Source organism: Equus asinus, chromosome 6 (genome assembly GCF_041296235.1).
Source record: "Equus asinus isolate D_3611 breed Donkey chromosome 6, EquAss-T2T_v2, whole genome shotgun sequence".
Taxonomy (NCBI): Eukaryota; Metazoa; Chordata; class Mammalia; order Perissodactyla; family Equidae; genus Equus; species Equus asinus.
The window spans coordinates 90,237,760-90,257,249 of NC_091795.1; the positions used below are offsets into that span (position 1 = coordinate 90,237,760).

At 37.6% G+C, this 19,490-nt stretch overlaps 1 protein-coding gene across 3 annotated transcripts in view; it reads left to right on the plus strand.

Annotated features, from left to right (window-relative positions):
• NBAS (NBAS subunit of NRZ tethering complex) overlaps nucleotides 1–19,490 on the plus strand; it is a 335,592-nt gene that overhangs the window by 118,058 nt on the left and 198,044 nt on the right. For all 3 annotated transcript variants that reach the window (XM_014848079.3, XM_070512577.1, XM_070512578.1), the window contains exons 23-24: nucleotides 12,513–12,666; nucleotides 19,225–19,410. In XM_014848079.3, the coding sequence (XP_014703565.2) occupies nucleotides 12,513–12,666; nucleotides 19,225–19,410 (340 nt within the window). The remainder of the gene's footprint in view (nucleotides 1–12,512; nucleotides 12,667–19,224; nucleotides 19,411–19,490) is intronic.

A 19,490-nucleotide genomic window follows, 5' to 3' on the forward strand; every position in this document is an offset into this window, starting at 1 on the left:
GGCACAGCATAGGGTAGGGGTGGAGTGATGGGGTTGAGAATCTGGGCATTCTGTGAAAATCTGTTTTTTGTGTGTTGGAGCTCTGATTCCCTTCCCCCTCGGTGCACCCAGAATGCAGGCATATTCCCCAAGTATAAGTTTGGAGAATTCTTTTCTGGAGAAGTAATAGCCTTAGAGAAGAGGCCTCGGGATATTGAGATACACTCCCAAAAGTTGGTGCACTATCAGGTCACAGTGAGCCAAGAGATGAACAGGTCCTGCCGCACCTACCTGGCTTCCTGGACATCTGAGGATTGCCTACGGCAGGCAGAACAAATGGATAGGAAAGGCCAAACAAGCAGAAAATGGAACTGAAAGAGACCACGCAAAAAGAAGAAAACTTAAGAAATTATAATTCCTGTTGCCCAGGGGATAAGAGAAGATACTGAACTTGTGAAATAACAATAGGATTTTATAAAATAAGAACATAGAGCTAAGAGAAATTTGGGAAATTAAGAAAAAAGGTGATAGTTGGTATATAAAAATTAGATAGAAGATAAAAGTAAAGAACTTTCCTAGAAATTAGAATAAAAATATAGAGTTAGACAATAAGAGAGCAAATATGAAAAACAAGTCTAATGTTCAAATTATATATATTCTTGTAGGTGATGATGGAAAATAGAGGGGAGGGAATTATAAGAAATAATTCAAGCTTATTACTTATAATTGAAAGTCTGAGTTTCAGATTGAAATGTCCACTCCACAAAACCATACTATCATGAACCTTCCAGAATATCAGAGTAGTAGTTTTCCAAAGTGAAAAACATGTCACATAATAGGAATTTGGAATCAGAATGTCATCAGACATCTCCAGAACATCACTTGAAGCTAGAAGACAATGGAGCAATCCTTTCAAACTTTTGAGAGAAGGTATTTTTTATCTAGATTTCTCTATCTAATTAAAGTCATCAGTCAAGTGTGAGGATACTCATGTAAGGACTCATAAAATTTACCACTGGTGTTCCTTTTTCTTTTCAGGAAGCCATTATGAGATGTGGTTTATTAAAATGAGTGAGTAAATTGAGAGAAGAGAAAGCATTGGATTTAGAAATGGCTCTACCATAGGTAGCCATAAAGGAAAGGCCCAGGATGACAGCTGTGCTCTGGTTGGGGAGAGAGAGCAGCCGGTACAGACTGTGGAGGGGTGCGGATGGCTTGAGAGCCAGGTCTCTCAAAAAAATTGTAAAAATGGGACTGATATGTTATCTGCTATATTTAACTGTTTGGAAGAGACTTTTATGTTTTGTTATTGATAGGCCTTTTAGAGAATTTGGCAAAAAAGAACAATGGATGCATATAAGTAAGTGGGAGGGATGAGGGGATAACAGCATGTTATTAAGTCAGAAAATAAAAAGTTTTTCCAGAAGAGGAATAATTATAATATACTACTTGGCTCAGGAGTAGATAGTTTTCACAAAAGCATAATAATATAAATAATTAGTAGTTTAATACAACTTGTGATATATCCATAAGGGGAGGAAGAGGTTTAGGGGAAATGGATAGTTGTGGTTTAAGACCACTAAATAATGTCTAAAGGAGATAAATCAGGAAATAGTCACAAACACAGATTTAGACACACAGAAGAAAAGCCAGGAAGAAAACTGAAAGACTTGAACATGGTGTAGAGGGTGGCAAGGACGTGGGCAGTGGGATTGTGTGTGGGATTGTTGGCTTGTTATTTGATATGTCTTTTCATTCTTTGAGATTTTTAAAAGTTTGTACTTATCTGTTTGATGAATGATAAATAAAAGCCTAACTGGTAGTGTGATCATTACCAGTGAAATTTGGAAGCTTTCTTCACATCAGCAGTAATGTTGGCAGTTGCCCTTAATATCACTATATTAACGTTGGTTTATAACATTATATAAATTTCACCTGAACCATATCATTATAATTTGACTTCTGTGTAGACCACATTGTATTCACCACCAGAAGTCTAGTTTTCATCGATCACTGTAAAAATGTCCCCCTTTACCCCTCTCCCCCTCTCCCCACCTCTCTTACTCTATAGTAACTGCCAATTTGTTCTCTGTATCTATGTGTTTGTTTTCTTATATTCCACATAAGAGTGAAATCATATGGTATTTGTCTTTGTCTGACTTATTTTGCTTAGCATAATACCTTCAAGGTCCATCGATATTGTCGCAAATGGCAAGATTTCATCATTTTTATGGCCGAGTAGTATTCCATTGTGTATATATATATACACACACCACATCTTCTTTATCTGTTCATTTGATGATTGGCACTTTGGTTGTTTCCATGTCTTGGCTGTTATATTATAAATAGTGCTGCAGTGAACATAGGGGTACCTGTATCTTTACAAGTTAGTGTTTTTGTATTCTTTGAATAAATACTCAGAAGTGAGATACTTGGATTATATGGTAGTTCTATTCTTAATCTTTTGAGGAATCTCCACACTGTTTTCTATAGCGGCTGCACTGATTTACATTCTTCTATCAGCAGTACATGAGGGTTCCCTTTTCCCCACATCCTCTCTAACACTTATTATTTCTTGTTGTTAATAATAGCCATTCTGATCAGTGTCAGATGATATCTCATTGTGGTTTTGATTTGCATTTCCCTGATAATTAGTGATGTTGAACATCTTTTCATGTGCGTGTTGGTCATCTGTGTATCTTCTTTGGAAAAATGTTCACATTCTCTGCCCATTTTTAAAATTGAGTTATTTGTTTTTTTGTTGTTGAGTTGTATGATTCTTTATATATTTTGGATAGAACCCCTTAATAGATATATGATTTCGAATATCTTCTCCCAATTGTTAGGTTTTCTTTTGTTTTGTTGATGGTTTCCTTTGCTGTGTAGAAGTTTTAGTCCCATTTGTTTATTTTTTTCTTTTGCTTCTCTTTCCTAAGGAGACATATTCAAAAAGATACTGCTAAGACTGATGTCGAATATTGTACTACCTATGTTTTCTTCTAGAAGTTTTATGGTTTCAGGTCTTACATTCAAGTCTTTAATCTATTTTGAGTTAATTTTTGTGCATGGTGTAAGATAATGGTCTATTTTCATTCTTTTGCATGCGGCTGTCCAGTTTTCCCAGCAACATTTATTGAAAGGACTTTCCTTTCTCCATTGTATGTTCTTGGCTCCTTTGTCGAAAATTAGCTGCCTATAGATGTGTGGGTTTATTTCTGGGCTCTGGATTCTATTCTAATGATCTGTGTGTCTGTTTTGATGCCAGTACCATGCTATTTTGATTATTATAGCTTTGTGGTATAGTTTGAAGTGAGGGAGTCTGATACCTCCAGCTTTGTTCTTTTTTCTCAGGATTGCTTTGACTATTTGGTGCCTTTTGTTGTTCCATATAAATTTTAGGATTCTTTTTTCTATTTCTGTGAAAAATGTCATTGGGATTTTGATAGGGATTGCACTGAACCTGTAGATTGCTTTAGGGAATACAGGCGTTTTAACTGTAGTAGTCCTTCTAATCCATGAGCATGGAATGTCTGTCCATTTGTTTGTCATCTTCGATTTCATTCAACAGTGTCTTACAGTTCTCAGTGTACAGGTCTTTCATTCCTTGGTTGAATTTATTCTTAGATATTTTATTCTTTTTGTTGCTATTGTAAATGAGATTGTTTTCTTCATTTTTTTCTCTGCTAATTTGTTGTTAGTGTGTAGAAGCATAACTGATTTTTGTATGTTGACTTTGTACCCTGCAACTTTACTGTATTTATTATTTCTGGTAGTTTTTTGGTAGATTCTTTAGGGTTTTCTATATATAAAATCATGTCTTCTGCCAATAGTGACAGTTTTACTTCTTTTCCAATTTGGATCCCTTTTATTTCTTTTTCTTGCCTAATTGCTCTGGCTGGGACTTCTAATAGTGTGTTGAATAAGAGTGGCAAGACTGGGCATGCTTGTCTTGTCCTGTTCTTAAAGGGATAGCTTTCAGTTTTTTACCATTGAATATGATGTTAGCTGTGGATTTGTCATATATAGCTTTTATTATGTTGAGGTACTTTCCTTCTGTACCCATTTTATTTGGAGTTTGTATTGTAACTGGATGCTATGTGTTGTTGAATGCTTTCTCTGCATCTATTGAGATGATCAAGTGATTTTTATTCTTCATTTTGTTAATGTGGTGTATCATGTTGATTGATTTGCAGATGTTCAACCATCCTTGCATCCCTGGAATAAATCCCACTCGATTGTGGTATATGATTCTTTCAGTGTATTGTTGTATTTTATTTGCTAATATTTTGTTGAGAATTTTGACATCTTTGTTTATCAGTGATATTGGCTTGTAATTTTCTTTTTTTGTGTTGTCCTTGTCTGGTTTTGATTTCAGTATAATGTTGCCCTCATAAGATGAATTAGGAAGCATCCCTTGCTCTTCAATTTTTCAGAAGAGTTGCAAAGCATAGACATTAAATGTCTTTTGAATATTTGGTAGAATTCACCAGAGAAGTCATCTGGTCCTGTACTTTTAATTTTGGGGAGGTTTTTGATTGCTGTTCCAATTTTCTGACTAGTGACTGGTATATTCAGAATCTCTGTTTCTTCTTGACTCAGTTTTGGAAGGTTATATGATTCTAGGAATTTATCTGTTTCTTCTAGGTTATCCAGTTTGTTGGCATATGCTTTTTCATAGTATTCTCTTAATAATTCTTTGTATGTATGTGGTATCCATTATAATTTCTCCTCTTTTGTTTCTGATTTAATTTATTGAGTCTTCTCTCTCTTTTGCTTAGTGAGTCTAGCCAAAGGTTTTTCAATTTTGGTTATCTTCTCAAAGAACCAGCTCTTAGTTTCATTGGTCTTTTCTATTTTCTTTTTGTCTGTATTTTCATCCTGATTTTTATTTCTTTCCTTCTGCTGATTTTGGGCTTCTTTTGTTCTTTTTCTAGTTCCTTTAGGTGTAATGTTAGATTGTTTATTTGAGACTTCTTTTTTGTTTCTTGAGGTAGGCCTGTATTACTATTAACTTCCCTTTTAGAGGCACTTTTGCTGAATCCCATAGATTTTGGGATGTGGGTTTTTATTTTCATTTGTGTCCAAGTGTTTTTTGAGTTCTCCTTTGATTTCTTTCTTCATTCAGTAGTTGTTTCAGTAGTATGTTGTTTGATTTTCAGATATTCGTGGCTTTTCCATCTTTCTTCTTGTAATTGCATTTCTAATTTCATACTGTTGTGGTTGGAAAAGATGCTTGATGTGATTTCAGTTCTTAAATTTATTGAGACTTGTTTTGTTTCCCAGCATATGGTCTATCCTTGATACTGTCCCATGTGCACTTGAGAAGACTCTATTCTGTTGCTTTTGGGTGGAATGTTTTGTGTGTATATCTATTAAGTCCATCTGGTCTAATGTTTCATTTAAGACCGATGTTTCCTGCCTTGCTTTCTGTCTGCATGATCTATACATTGATGTAAGTGGGTTATTAATGTCCCCTGCTATTACCATGTTGCTATCAATTTCTCCTTTTAGGTCTTTTAATAATTGCTTTTTATATTTTGGTGCTCCTATGTTTGGTACATATATATATTAAGAAATGTTATATCTTCTTGATGTATTATTCTTTTTATCATTATAAAATATCTACCTTTGTCTCCTGTTATGTTTTTGGCTTGAAGAGTATTTGTCTGATATAAGTATGGCTACACCTGCTTTCTTTTGGTTGTCATTTTCTTGTAGTATCATCTTTCATCCCTTCACTTTGAGCCTATGTTTGTCTTTAGAGTCGAGATAGGTTTCCTAGAGGCAGTATGTTGTTGGGTCTTATTTTTTAAGGTATTTAGCCATTCTGGGTCTTTTGATGGTGAATTCAATCTATTTACATTTAGAGTTATTATTGATATATTAAGACTTAAAAACTGCCATGTTATCTTTCGTTTTCCAGGTGCTCTATATTTCCATTTTTTCCCCTTTTGTTATGTCTGCCATTTCAGTTTGGTTGTTTACTTGATGTTTTTCTGTTTCCTCTTTTCTTATATTTTATGTCAGTTCCCTGAATTTTTATTTTTTGGTTATCATGAGGTTTGTATAAAAGGTCTCATAGATAAGATAGTCTCTTTTTCTGCTGATAGCATCTTATCTTTATTTGCCTATACAAGTTCTGTTGTTTTTCTTTTCCCCTTCTATGTGGGGTTTCTTTTTTTTTGGTGAGGAAGATTGGCCCTGAGCTAACATCTGTTGCCAATCCTCCTCTTTTTGCTTGAGGAAGATTGTCCTTGAGCTAATATCAGTGCCACTCCTCCTCCACTTTGTATGTAGGATGCTGCCACAGCATCACTTGATGAGCGATGTGTAGTCCATACCTGGGATCCAAACCCACAAATCCTGGGCCACCAAAGTGGAGCACGTGAACTCAACCGTTATGCCACTGGTCCGGGCCCCTCCCCGTCTTTGTTTTTGTTGTTCCAAATTATGTTTTTATGTTGTGAGTTTGTTACCAAATTGAAGTGCTTATAGTTATTTTTAATGCTTTATTTCCCTTACCTTTGTGTTATAATTAAGTGTTTACCATCCTATTCTGATACAGAGTTGCAGTATTCTGATTCTGTCTGTCTATTTATCACCTTGTTCAAAGTTTTGTATACCTATGCCTTTTCATTTCAGGTAGGAGAGCTCCTTGCAACTTTTCTTGTAAGTCCATTGGTGATGAACTCCCTCAGCTTTTGTCTGGGAAAGCCTTTATTTCTCCTCATATCTGGATAACTTTGCTGGATAAAGTATTCTTGGCTGACAGTTATTTATCTTCCATTTTTTGAATATATCATACCACTGTCTCCTGGCCTGTAGAGTTTCTGTTGAGAAATCTGCTGATAAGCTTAGTGGTTGTTCCCTTGTAGGTTACTGTTTTTTTTTTTTTCTCCCCCTGGCTGCTTTTAATATTCTTTCTCTGTCATTGAATTTTGACAGTCTTATTATCATGTGTCTTGGAGAAAGTCTTTTTTTGTGTATGTGAGGAAGACTGGCCCTGAGCTAACATCTGTTGCCAATCTTCCTCTCTTTTTTGCTTGAGGAGGATTGTTCCTGAGCTAACATCTGTGCCAGTCTTCCTCTGTTTTATGTGGGATGCCGCCATAGCATGGCTTGACAAGTGGTGCTAGGTCTGCACCCATGACCCAAACCTGTGAACCCTGGGCCACCTATGTGGAGCATGCAAATTTAACTACTGTGCCACCAGGCTGACCCTGAAGAAGATCTTTTTACATTGAGATAATTAGGTGTTCTCTTAGCTTCATGGATTTCTGTAGCCAGTTCTTTCCCCAGGTTTGGGAATATCTCAGCTATTATTTCTTTAAATAAGCTCTCCGCTCCCTTGTCTCTCTCTTCCCCTTCTGGGATACCCATTATTCTCATGTTGCCCTTTCTAATGGAGTTAGATAATTCCTGTAGAATTTCATTTTTAAAAAAACCTTAGTTCTTTGTCCTCTTCTCCCTGCATCATTTCTAGATTTCTATCTTTGAGCTCACTAATTCTCTCTTCCATATGGTCTGCTTGATTTCCGGTGCTTTCTACTTTATTCTTCATCTCATTTATTGAGTTCTTTAGCTACAGAACTTCTGTTTGCTTCTTTTATAGAGTTTTAATTTCTTAGGTAAAGTATTTCTTCTGTTTATTAATTTTATTCCTGAGCTCGTTGGACTGCCTTTCTGAATCTTCTTGTAGCTTGTTGAGTTTTTTCATAACAGCTAATTTGAATTCCTTATCAGTTAGATCACAATCTTTCATGACTTTATATTTGGTTTTTGGAGAACTGTTATTTTTTTTTTTTTGATGCTATGTTAACATGGCTCTTCTTGGTGCTTGATGAGTTATTCCTCTGTTGGCACATTGTCATAGGGAATACCTTTTTTTATTTAGCTATTGCTTTGTTTCTTTGATCCTGATTATTCAACTGATTGGAGATTAGAGGCCTTTCTTTTTTTGTTTTTTTTTCAGTAGGTAAGCTATATCAACAGTTTTTGGTTTCTCTTACCTGTGCTGCCTCTTGCTGTATTTGGTGGTTAGCACTTTCCACCCTCCACCACCTCTATTCGGGGTGTTGCCAGAACTCTCGTCATCACTGTCTGCAATTCTAGGGGTCACTGATGCCTTGCTGTTGCTGGTATTGCTGCATGCATTGGCTTTGTTGCTGGGGGTATAGGGATGGCTGATGCCTCTCTTGTGTCTGGGATCGCCTGGATCAGAACCACTGCCAGTGTGATGGGAGGAGGGGGAGAGGTGGGAGTGAGTTGGGTTGTTGGGTACCATCTCCACTGTTGCTTGTTTCCTTGTGGCTGCATGCACTGCTCTGTTTGCAAGGCTAGAGTCACATGCATGCCTCTGCTGCTGTTACCAGGCTCTGAGTTGTGGCGTGGGGCTCCACTTTTGTGGCTACTGTGCTCCACATGGATGTGGGCACTGCTGTGACCAGGACGCTGGAGTTATTTGTGTGCCTCCTCTGCTGCCCACCAGATTCTCTGTGGCTGGGTGGCTGGGCACTGCTCTGCTTTTCCCCCCGTTCGCCTCCTCTTTGTGCTCCGATTCACCAACTTCATATGTACTGATGTTCTGGTGTGTTGGGCAGTGTAGCCTTTGTTGGCTTATGAATGTTTTATTTGCTGTAGGTTGAAGAGGAGAGACAAATGGATCCTCTCACACTGCCAGGATGATGACATTGCCTTCCCTTAGTTTTGTTTCTTTCAGTTTTGATATCTGAGTTAATAGAATATGTAACTCTTAGTTACCTTTTTCACTTCAGTGAGTTTTAGTGTGATAGCAATTGAATATCCTGCTGTGTTTTTGCTATTATTTGCTTTTAAAAAATTATTTTTTAATTTAATTTTTATTAAAGTTGTATATATTTGCAAATGGATTATAGAGTTAAAGTTTCTACAAAACTTGTTTAACAAAAAAAAGAGCAAACACCAAAACCCATAGTCCTTTGTTTTGCTTCTTCCATATCCTGCCCTCTGGAAGGAACTACTTAAATTATTTTAAATGATTGTTTTGGTCTTTACTCCAATCTCTGAGTAAGATAATTGCATAGCTCCTTCTTGATTTTTTAGCTCCAGGCATTAGCTGTGGACTTCATAGAAGGGAAGATAATGGTTTAGTCTCTTTTTTACTCCAACTATCCCGATCCTCCTTGAGTATTTACATTGCTCCTGCTTCCTTTCAAAAATATTTTACTGTTGTTTCAGTGGTGTTTCAGGAGAAAGTGTAGCTTAGTGCTTTGTATGTGTCAGCCATGTTTAACTAGAAGTCCTCATTTACCAATTGTAATGAGCGATTGAAAAGGTAGCTACATTTGAAAAGGTGGGAGTTGATGCCGGTGGATATGGAGGCAGGGAAAGGTGTGATGATGCTGTTGACTGCATGCCTCTCACTTTAAGATGGTGCCTTTGACAGAGTCCACTGTTCTGTTTGTCTGATACTTCCTGGTTCTGCTTAGCCTGTGCCTTTTAATGATTCTAACAAGTAGATAAGTGGAACGAGGGCATTTCTTCTCAGACTGGGCACAGCAAGCTAAAATGTAAGAAAACTTGCTGTGCTGGAACTCATAAAACTATAAAAATGAAAAGCCTGGAAAAGTTTGACAGAAGAAAAGGTGCTTCTGAAGATGATACAAATTTTCAGTAGTACAGGCCGTATCTTGTTGCCTTTTCTTTTAATTAATGTCTTTCCTCTGTTAGATTCAAGAATATTGAAGGAAGAAAAACATGCAGTATCTATTCTTATGAAGTACATAATCTGGCAGGAAAGATGCTGCCACTGTCAATTACTAATGTGAGGAGCACTGTGAGAGAGAAGGGCAGGGTTCCCTGGGAGCATATGATAGGGCAACCTCAACTTGGTGGAGGTCAAGGAGGCTGCTCCCGGGGCAGTGATGCGAAATCCTAGATTTGAAGGATGAGTAAGATTTAACTCAGTGGAGGATGAGTTTGGTGAATGAGAGGAGTGAGCATTCTAAGCAGAGGGAAGAGCATGTTGGAAGGTTCAAGGCAAGGCCCCCTTCAGGGACTGAAAATAAGATCTGTATTGTTGAAGTATACAGAACAAAAGTGAGACCGACACCAGGGTGAGGCTAGAATGTTTTAAGGCAGATTACAAGGTATAAAAATGTGGGCATCGGGATGACATAATTAGGTTTCTGTTTTTAAAAAGATAGCTATATTACCTGAGGATATCATGAATTTAGTTTTGATCTTGTTGCATTTGAAATCCTTGTGAAATATCTAAGAGTAAATAGCAGGAAGATTTTGAAGATTTTGGAGCTTGTAAGTGAAGTCTGGGTTGGGGGTAAAAATATGGTAGTTTTTGTAATGTCTGTGGTAATTTATATGTAGAGCTGAAGGGGAGACCTAGACGCATAGAGTGAGAAGAGAGCTGCGCTCAGCATTTGGCAGAGCTAGTATTTACTGGTTGGCTAGAAGAGGATATTCTAGCAAGAGGACTGAAAAAAGAGCAACCAGAAAGATGAGAGAAATGATGATGCTATATGGCATACTGGAATGAAAGACAAGCATGTTTCTGGAAGGAGAATGTGGTTAAATTCTCTCAAATGGTACTGAGGGAAGAGAAGTACTGAAAAAGGTATCAAAGGAGGGCCTGGCCCCAGGGTCAAGTGGTTAAGTTTATGCACTCCACTTTGGTGGCCCAGGTTCATGGGTTTGGATCCTGGGTGCAGACCTACTCTACTCACTAGCCATGCTGTGGCAGTGACCCACATACAAAATAGAGGAAGTTTGACACAAATGTTAGCTCAGATCTAATCTTCCTCCAAAAAAAAAAAAAAAAAAAAGAGGAGGACTGGCAGTGAATGTTAACTCAGGGTGAATCTTCCTCAGCAAAAAAAAAAAAAAATATATATATATATATATATATGTATATATATATATATATACATATATATATCTCAAAGTTGCTTGTGGGTATTTTTCTCTGCTGAAATGGGTCAACCCTTTTTTTCTTTTTCTTGTTTTGGTGAGGAAGATTGGCCCTGAGCTAACATCCATTGCCAGTCCTCCTCTTTTTGCTTGAGGAAGATTGCTGCTGAGCTAACATTTGTGCCAGTCTTCCTCTATTTTGAATGTGGGAAACCACCACAGCATGGCTTGATGAGTGGTATGCAGGTCTGTGCCTGGGATCCAAACCTGTGAACCCTGGGTCGCCAAAGTCGAGCATGTCAACTTAACCACTATGCCACTGGGCCGGCCCCTGGGTCACCTTTTTTAAGGGGAATATTAGGGGGAGGTGCTGGGATTTTTGTGTGGCAGTGATGGGGAAAAGTCACTGGTCAGAATGTCCATGACAGTAGTGAGACTGTGAGTAAAGGACTGCCAGTCGTAAGCACAGCAGCTTGTGTAAGACGTGGGTAAAATGCCCAAATATTAACGGGGTTTGTGTCTGGTCATGTGTTACAGCCACTAGTAATTCTAATAAAAACAATACCTATAAATAGAAATTAAGCACCTGCTCTGTGCCAGACAGTGTACTTTCTTAATGTGATTTTGAATATTTTTGCATAGTATTATTCCCATTTTTATATGAATAACACAAATCTTAGTCTAGTTTTAGCTAAGTAATTTATGCAAGGTTTCACAGCTTTCAGTGATGGAATTGTGCGTCAGCTTCAGTTCTGATTCCAAAGCCCCTTGCCTTATAATAGTAACAATTATGGCATCTGTCATTTACTATTGACTTACTTTAAATAAATAAATGTCCCTAATGGGACACAGCATTTTCCCATATGTCTTTCCAAGAAATCTTAGGTTAAATTTTTTCTGTTTAGTCCTTAACCATGGAAGGGAATTGGCCAGGATCATCCTCATAAAAACTCATAATCTGTGATCCGTGTGACATTATCCTTGTGTCTGTTCCTCTAGATGTTGTTTCTCTTTCACTCCGGCTGGTGAATGGTGTAGAGCTGTTCCGTATTTTGCAAATGTCAGTGCAGTGCTGTTACTGACACCTAGTAAAGGTATATTAGCAACATAAATCAGGTGTATTTTCTCTTACTTTTATGAACATGTGAAACAAGATTTCTTAATTTATATTTGAATTGGAATCTCCTGGGAGTGTTTTCCTAAGCTAGCCTGGCTGGCCATCACTGGTCGTTTTGATTTAGTAGGTCTGTGGCAGGCACCAGCCACATGCATTTTGTAAAAGCTTCCCAGGGTGATTTTGATTTTGTTAATACTTATTTGATTGATTTGTGGCGTAGTTGTTTTGATTTATTGTCCCATTCTGAATTTTTAAATTGGGAAACTAATAGGAAAATAAATTAAACATCCTAAAAAATGTCTCATTTGCCTTCTAAGTGTGCACATATATACAAGAAAACAAACACACCCCTCAAGACGTACGCACATACTCCCTGTCTCTTCAGCCACTCTCTCCCTGTCTCTGTCCCTGTCTCTCTGTCTCTCTGTCTCTGTCTCTCTCTTTCTCTTTCACAAAATTATAACTTTTCCCAGCATTTCAGTAAGTTGTTAATTGTTCTTTTTGTGCTTTGCAGAATGGTGGTTGAACCAAGTCTCCAAGATGAAAGTGAATTCTTATATGCTGCCCAGCCCGAGTTGCTGAGGTTCAGGACAAGCCAGCTTGCAGTGGAGAAGGTTATGGACTGGTATCAGAGCAGAGCAGAGGAAATAGAGCATTATGCCCGACAGGTGAGGGGAGAATGACATCTGCTCAGTGAGGCAGCGGGGCTGCGCGGGATCCTTAGGATTCAGTGCATGTAGAGGCTGCTCACAGTGTTGCCAGGGATCATGTCTATGGTTTGCAAGGGATGAAATGAATATTTCTTATTACTTTTGTTCATTTATCCTTTGCCTCAGAAGCTTTTGTCTCTTTTTTTTGATTCTTAAAGAGCAACTACATACAAGAAAAGTTCAAAATCTTTTTTTAAAATGTAAGCTGCAAAATATGGTATATACTGTCCTAGATTTTTTGTATATTTTTAATAGGCTTAATACCCTGTTCATTTAAAAGATTGCATCAACCTAGAAATGCTTGGCTAGTCCTCTGTCATATTGCAGTATTGTAGTTGATTGTTATTTTGCTTTTCAGGAGCCCCTTTCAAGGCTCTGTTTCTAGTGTCTTCCTTTAATTCCAAGCCTAATTTTCCTCAGTCTCCATATGCCTTTACTGAGATGCATCAGAGAGGGGGTGTGGAAGAGAGAGATGAGGATTGTACTGAAGCTTAGGATACCTCAATACTAATCTTGACTCTTCCACAAACAGACCTGATAACTCTGGACCTGCTACCTACCTTTTCTGTACCTTGGTTTTCTCATGGAGTTAGTTCTTGTACCAGAGTCTGTGAAAACAAAGCAAGTATACAGGGGATGACATTAAAAATTCTGCTAATTGAGTGCTCTGCCACTGTAAGGAATAGTTGTCTTCATCTTAGAGAACAGAAGTTGTTAATTCAAAGCCAAGAATGGCAGAATGCTCTTTGAAATCTCATTCAGGGTCTGGCCAATGGATGGCTTTTTCTTTCTGCTCACAGTCTTGGCTTTGGACCACCTGTCCTACCATCAGTTTTTTGTTGATGGAAAGGGTGATTCCAGGGGGTCTGATGAGCAGCAATACCGTGGGAAGGAATATGTCCCCTCTGTTTAAATTTCTGCTTAGTGTGTTTCCACAACCCTGTATCTCCAGTTGATAGTCTTCTTGAATTCCTATTTAATCTAATTTCTATTTTCAGTATTCGTAGAATTGAAGATGAATTGTTTGCTGGAGTTGATGGCAATCTTATAAACCACACTTTTTGGAGGATGGTCAAGAATATTTGTGATTGGCTATCCAGGTTTTTGAAGATGGCTGAGGACCATAGCACATTTGAAAATGTTTAGAATCCTAAGCTATCAGCATGAAAAGAATCTTTGGTGATGATCTAGTCAAATTCTCTCAGTTATAGATAGTTAAATTTCCCAGAAAGGAAAGTGAGCGACTTGCTCAGCGACACACAGTGGCAGAGCCAGACAAAACCCAGGTCTCTGGATAATCTTTCCTATAGGGTCCCTATAAAAATGGACAATTACACAAATCTTAATGACTGAGAGTAAGATGAATTAATCTAAAAAAAGTGGTTCTCGATTTTCAGACCCATAGTATCTTTTTGTAGCAAATATTTTGTAATGCTTCCTTATTATCCTGATGTGAAAATCATAGACAATTCTTATTTACAAAAATAATTTCCAAAATGGTTAATGTTATGACTTTACTTCAATATATAGAATAAATAAAATATGTAAATGCTTGATCATGACTACACTAGGAAGTAGTCAGTGAGAAATCACGTTGAATAAGACAGCTGAAATAGACAGATTTAGGTATGTTGTATTGTTGAGTCAAATACCACAAATTGTTGTCTTGGATGCAAACAACTCACGGTAAAATTTTTAACAAAACAAAGTAAAGTCTTCCCTTGATTATACAGTACCTGCATTCCAAGAAAATTCAGTGTAAATTAAACCATACAAAATAGAATTTTGTGCAAATGTTAAATGAAGTTGAGATCTGTCTGGACTCTGGTCATTGTAACTTGGTTTTCAGGACATTTGAAAGGTCGGCAGGAATTAGGACGAGTTGGTTTTGCGGAACTGCCCTGCACACAGCATGATATCTGGCATTCCTGGCTTCCACCCACTTAATGTCAGTAGATGCCACTAATTCCTGTGATGGATGAAATGCTTCCTCAGAGTGTCAGAATGCCTCTTGGTGGACAGCTCTGCCATTGAGAACTGTAGTCTTAGCAATATCACGCATCTGGAAATGACCAGTTCATATTGGTCACCTTAAAGAAAGTCATTATTACTTTGCCATTACAGAAGAAACTCACTTGGTAATAATTGATGAAGAAAGCTCTTAAGTGAGCCAATGAAGCACATTTTTGTACAGGCAAATGTAGGTTGTGTAATCATGCATCTAGACATCTTTTAAGACTCCAGTGGCATCATGTGATTTACCGAAATTTTACAAATGCATGTAGTTTACTATTTATTGTCTCTGGCTAACAAGACAAAGAATCCTGCTTTATGGACCAGTTTTGTCTGAGCACTTTGTGGTTTTTTAGCTAAACTTCTAGATATAGCTTCTTGAGAGTAAGGAGAAAAGTGTATGTACATGTGTATTTATATATACATTAAAAAAAACTGGTTTCTAGGTTGTTCTGTCAAATGAGCCAAGAATGAGAATTAAAAAAAATTTCTCATGCCTTTAAAAAGTCCTGGGCAACCAGCCTCATGCATTTCAGGAGATCAGTAATGACTCCTCAATGTTTAGTGTTTAAATATTTTGTAACCCAAATTTTAATCATCATTCAGGTCTTTAAGAATAGCTGTAACAAAAAAAGAAAAAGGGCCATACTTGTATGTGAAATAAATTATCAATTTTCTTTACACTAATCTGTTCTTGTTTATTTACTTTATATACATTTTTTAGAGGCGTTTAGGTTTTAGGTATTTTTAGAAAGTACAGAGAGTTTCCATATTCCCCCTCTCACCTCCACCCCACCCACTAGTTATCCCACACACTAGTTGTCCCTATTATTATTAACAGCTTGCATTTGAGTGGTACCTTTCTTATAGTTAATGAACCAAGATGTTCTTCAGTAGGTGAATGGATAAATAAACTGTGGCATATCCATACAATGGAATATTATCCAGTGCTAAAAAAGAAGTAAGCTATGGAGGCATGTTAAATGCATATTGCTAAGTGAAAGAAGACAACCTGAAAAGGCTATGTACTGTATGATTCCAACTATATGACATTTTGGAAAAGACAAAACAATAGAGACAGCAAGAAGATCAGTGGCTGCCCGGGGTTGGTGGGGGAGGGATGAATAGGTGGAGAATGAGGATTTTTAAGACAGTGAGAGTACTCTGTACAATACCATAACGGTGAATACGTGTTATACATTGTCCAAACCCATAGAATGTACACCACCAAGAGTGAGCTCCAATGTAAGCTGTGGACTTCAAGTGATTATGATGTGTCAATGTAGGTTCATTGACCGTAACAAATGTACCACTCTGGTGGGGGACGTTGATAATACAGGAGTTTGTGCATATGTGGGGGCAGGGCGCTCTATGGGAAATCTCTGTACTTTCTGCTCATTTCTGCTGTGAACCTAAAACAGCCCTAAAAAATAGTCTATTAAAAAAAAAACTATAAAGCTTTCTGAAATGTAGATTTTTTAACAGTCTAGTAATAATTCCTAGACATCTTGAATTCTTTTTTGAGTAATTAGGAATAATTGTGAAGAAAGAAAAGTGATTTGGGGGTGCTTTATTTAGCTGATTTGTGGTCCTTCTTTCTCTCATTTATTTAAAAATACTTATAACAGAGGTATTGTTCTTTAGCTTCATTTTAGATATCGATGTTTCATGTGCCTTATGCTACAATCAAAGTGATAGCTGTCATGGTTTTATCTTTTTCACTTTTAGAGGTTTAACTGATGTGGGACTTCTTTTTCCTTAGTGTCTACAAATGCCTTTAGCAAAACTTGTTTGTTGATGTAAGAATAATGTATAGTGGTGAAATTTATCCACTGAGGGCTGAGAATCTGTGGTATAATTCTCTAAGTTGTATTAGAGCTTGTTTTCGTTTAAGGTGTCAGTAATTTGATTTTAAAGGATTTTTACTTCAGTAACTTTTAGGAAGGTAACAAATTCAAAGTTGGTATTAGAAAAATGAATCTGGGTCGCAAAATTAGTAAGTGTATTACACGCTGATAATGTATATGTGTTCAAACTATTACTTGTACAAGGTTATGTTTTATGCATCATTTCTTAATGCTTTCTGAAAATTCATCTGGGGGAGAGTTTTTTTTTAATTGGTATACGGGTAGATGTATTCTTCCAGACGTGAACTGTATTTTTATTACTAGACATTAAGTTAAAAACATTTGTCTGTTGAAGTATTAGCAGATCCCTCCTGTTTACCTCACGCCTTACCTGCCTCTAGCTTTTCCCCTTGTAGTTACTGCGCCACTCTTTCCAACTGCAAATGCGTTTCTTCTTTTTTCACCTTGTCTTCACTGGTGAGTCCCTGCGTCTTTGAAGGGCTTTGGGCGCTCCTCGAATATTGCTTTGCATTTTCTCTATGCATCGCCTGGCTGTCCTCTCCTCCTGTCTTCTACCCCACCACCTCCTCATCCTTCTCAGAAAAGATTTTGCTTTGTATTTCATTGGAAAATTTGAGAATTCCCTTCCATTTGTCCTTACTTTTTCCAGTTTTTCCCAGGGGAAGACATCTTTCTTCTTGCGTTCAAGCTACTTGTTTTCTTTACCTGTACTCTGGATTCCACACTCCCATGCTCAGAGTTGTTCTCTCGGTCATCTATTTGCTGTCTCCTGTAGCTTCAACCTCTCCTTTTCTACTGTGTTTATTACCTTTTTTCCTTTTTTTTTTTTTTTACATAAAGTTCAAATCACTCCTATTTTATAAATACAAAAAACATAAATCAGAGCCATATTCTCCCTGGCTTCTGCTTTAGTTGTCTTCTTTCCATCATAGCTCAGCTCAGAAATAGTCTCTTTGCTCTTCATAATCACTTTCTCAGCGTTTGCTTACTCCTCGTTCCCTGGAGCCTGGCTGCTCTTACTACTCTCCTGCAGCTGCATCAGTGAGGCTCCCAGTAAGACATTACCGCCTCTTAACGTCAGAGTCCCCTCCTTTGTTACTTAACAGCACTGTCCTTCGACACCACTGCTTCCTCTTTCCTGCAGTCTCCTCTGCTTAGCCTTCTGTGGTACCATTTTCACTTTTTCTTTGTTCTTGCCTTAGCCACTCATGTTAGTCTCCTCCTGTGGCTCATGTTCTCTGGCTTACCCCTTATATATTGCTGTCCCCCATTCCAGTAATTGTGGTGCTCCTAACTAGTCTGCCTGTTTTCAGTCCGGTCCGTTTCCAATTCATCATTCACATTTCATTCGTCATTCAATAAATACTTACTAATATTCTTTCTGAAGCATGTAAACCTATTTATGACATGCTTCAGTTGAAAATCCTTTGGTAGTAGTTCCGTTTCAGGATAAACTGCAAATTCCTTAGCTCAGCAAACAGCAGTCTTCATTATCTGGCTCCTCCCCCCTGCTCTAGCCATGCTTCTCATCTCTTCACCTCGTACCTTCTTTTCAGTCTTCTGGAACCAATTGTACTTTCACCACACATTGTGCATCTCTGCCTTCCATGCTGTGCTCCTGTCTCTCTTCCTTCTTCACCTACTAATATCCATTCATTCTTGAAAGTGCATTGTACGTGTTCCCCGCTCTGGGAGACTGCGACACTCTCAGGTTGGGCTACGTGCCCTTTTCTTTGAGATCCCAGTCTTCCATGGCACTTACCTCACTCTACTTCAACTGTGGATTTATTGGATTGTGTTTCACTACGAGATGGAGAGATCTTTGAAGGAAGACGCTTCGTCCCATTTAGTTTTATATTCCTAACACTTAGAATGGTGCTGAGTTCATAGTAGGTTCTCAATAAAGTTATTAGTCTAGGAGTAGGGGAGTAAGTAAGGAGCGGTACAAGGCACTATGGGTTAAGGCCACATTAGATGATATTGCCCTCAGTCAGAATATGTCATTTCATAAACCTGATCAAGTGATAGGAGTCAAATTGCTGTGTGCTGAGCATCTATGGGGAAATCATTCTTCATTTTAGTCTAAGTGAGGTCTAAATATTTTAATTGAGACAGAAAAAGTGTCCATCAGAGTTAGGCGTTCGCCAAGAATTTACTGAATGCCTTTTGTGTGAGAGGCACTGTGAAAGGTAGGTACTGAACACGAATATAAAAGCCAAACGTTCTTTTTGGAGCAGAGTGGTATAGTGAAAATAGGATTAATTTGGCAATAGCACTCACTCGCTATGTGGGTTTTTTCCTGCTTGTTAATGTTGTGAGAATTAAATAGACAAAATATATGTAAAACTCCTCTGTAAACTGCAGTGCTGTGTGAACTTAAGATGGTTGTCTTCCTCTGAGTACCTTTATCTTCAGTATTTCTTGCTGATGGTTTGATTCTTTTGATACAGTTTAAGGCTGATATATTTGATAAAGAACTCTAACGTTTTTGTACTGAATAAAACATGTATGTTACTGATAATGTGATTTTATAGAAAATGATTACAAGAATTAGATTCTTTATTGGAGGCTTTTATTTTAGACTATATGGAAAAGATATAATAATCAGAGACTTACTGTGACTTTTCCATTTTAGGTTGACTGTGCTTTGTCACTTATTCGACTTGGGATGGAGCGGAGCATTCCTGGGTTGCTGGCTCTGTGTGATAATTTGGTTACTCTGGAAGCATTGGTTTATGAAGCCGGCTGTGACTTAACCCTAACCTTGAAAGAACTCCAGCAGATGAAAGACATTGAAAAACTAAGATTACTGATGAATAGTGTAGGTTTTATTTTGACTTTCTTTTTAAGCATTCCTTATGTACTGTGATTAATGTGTGTCTCAAAGCCAAAGATGAAATG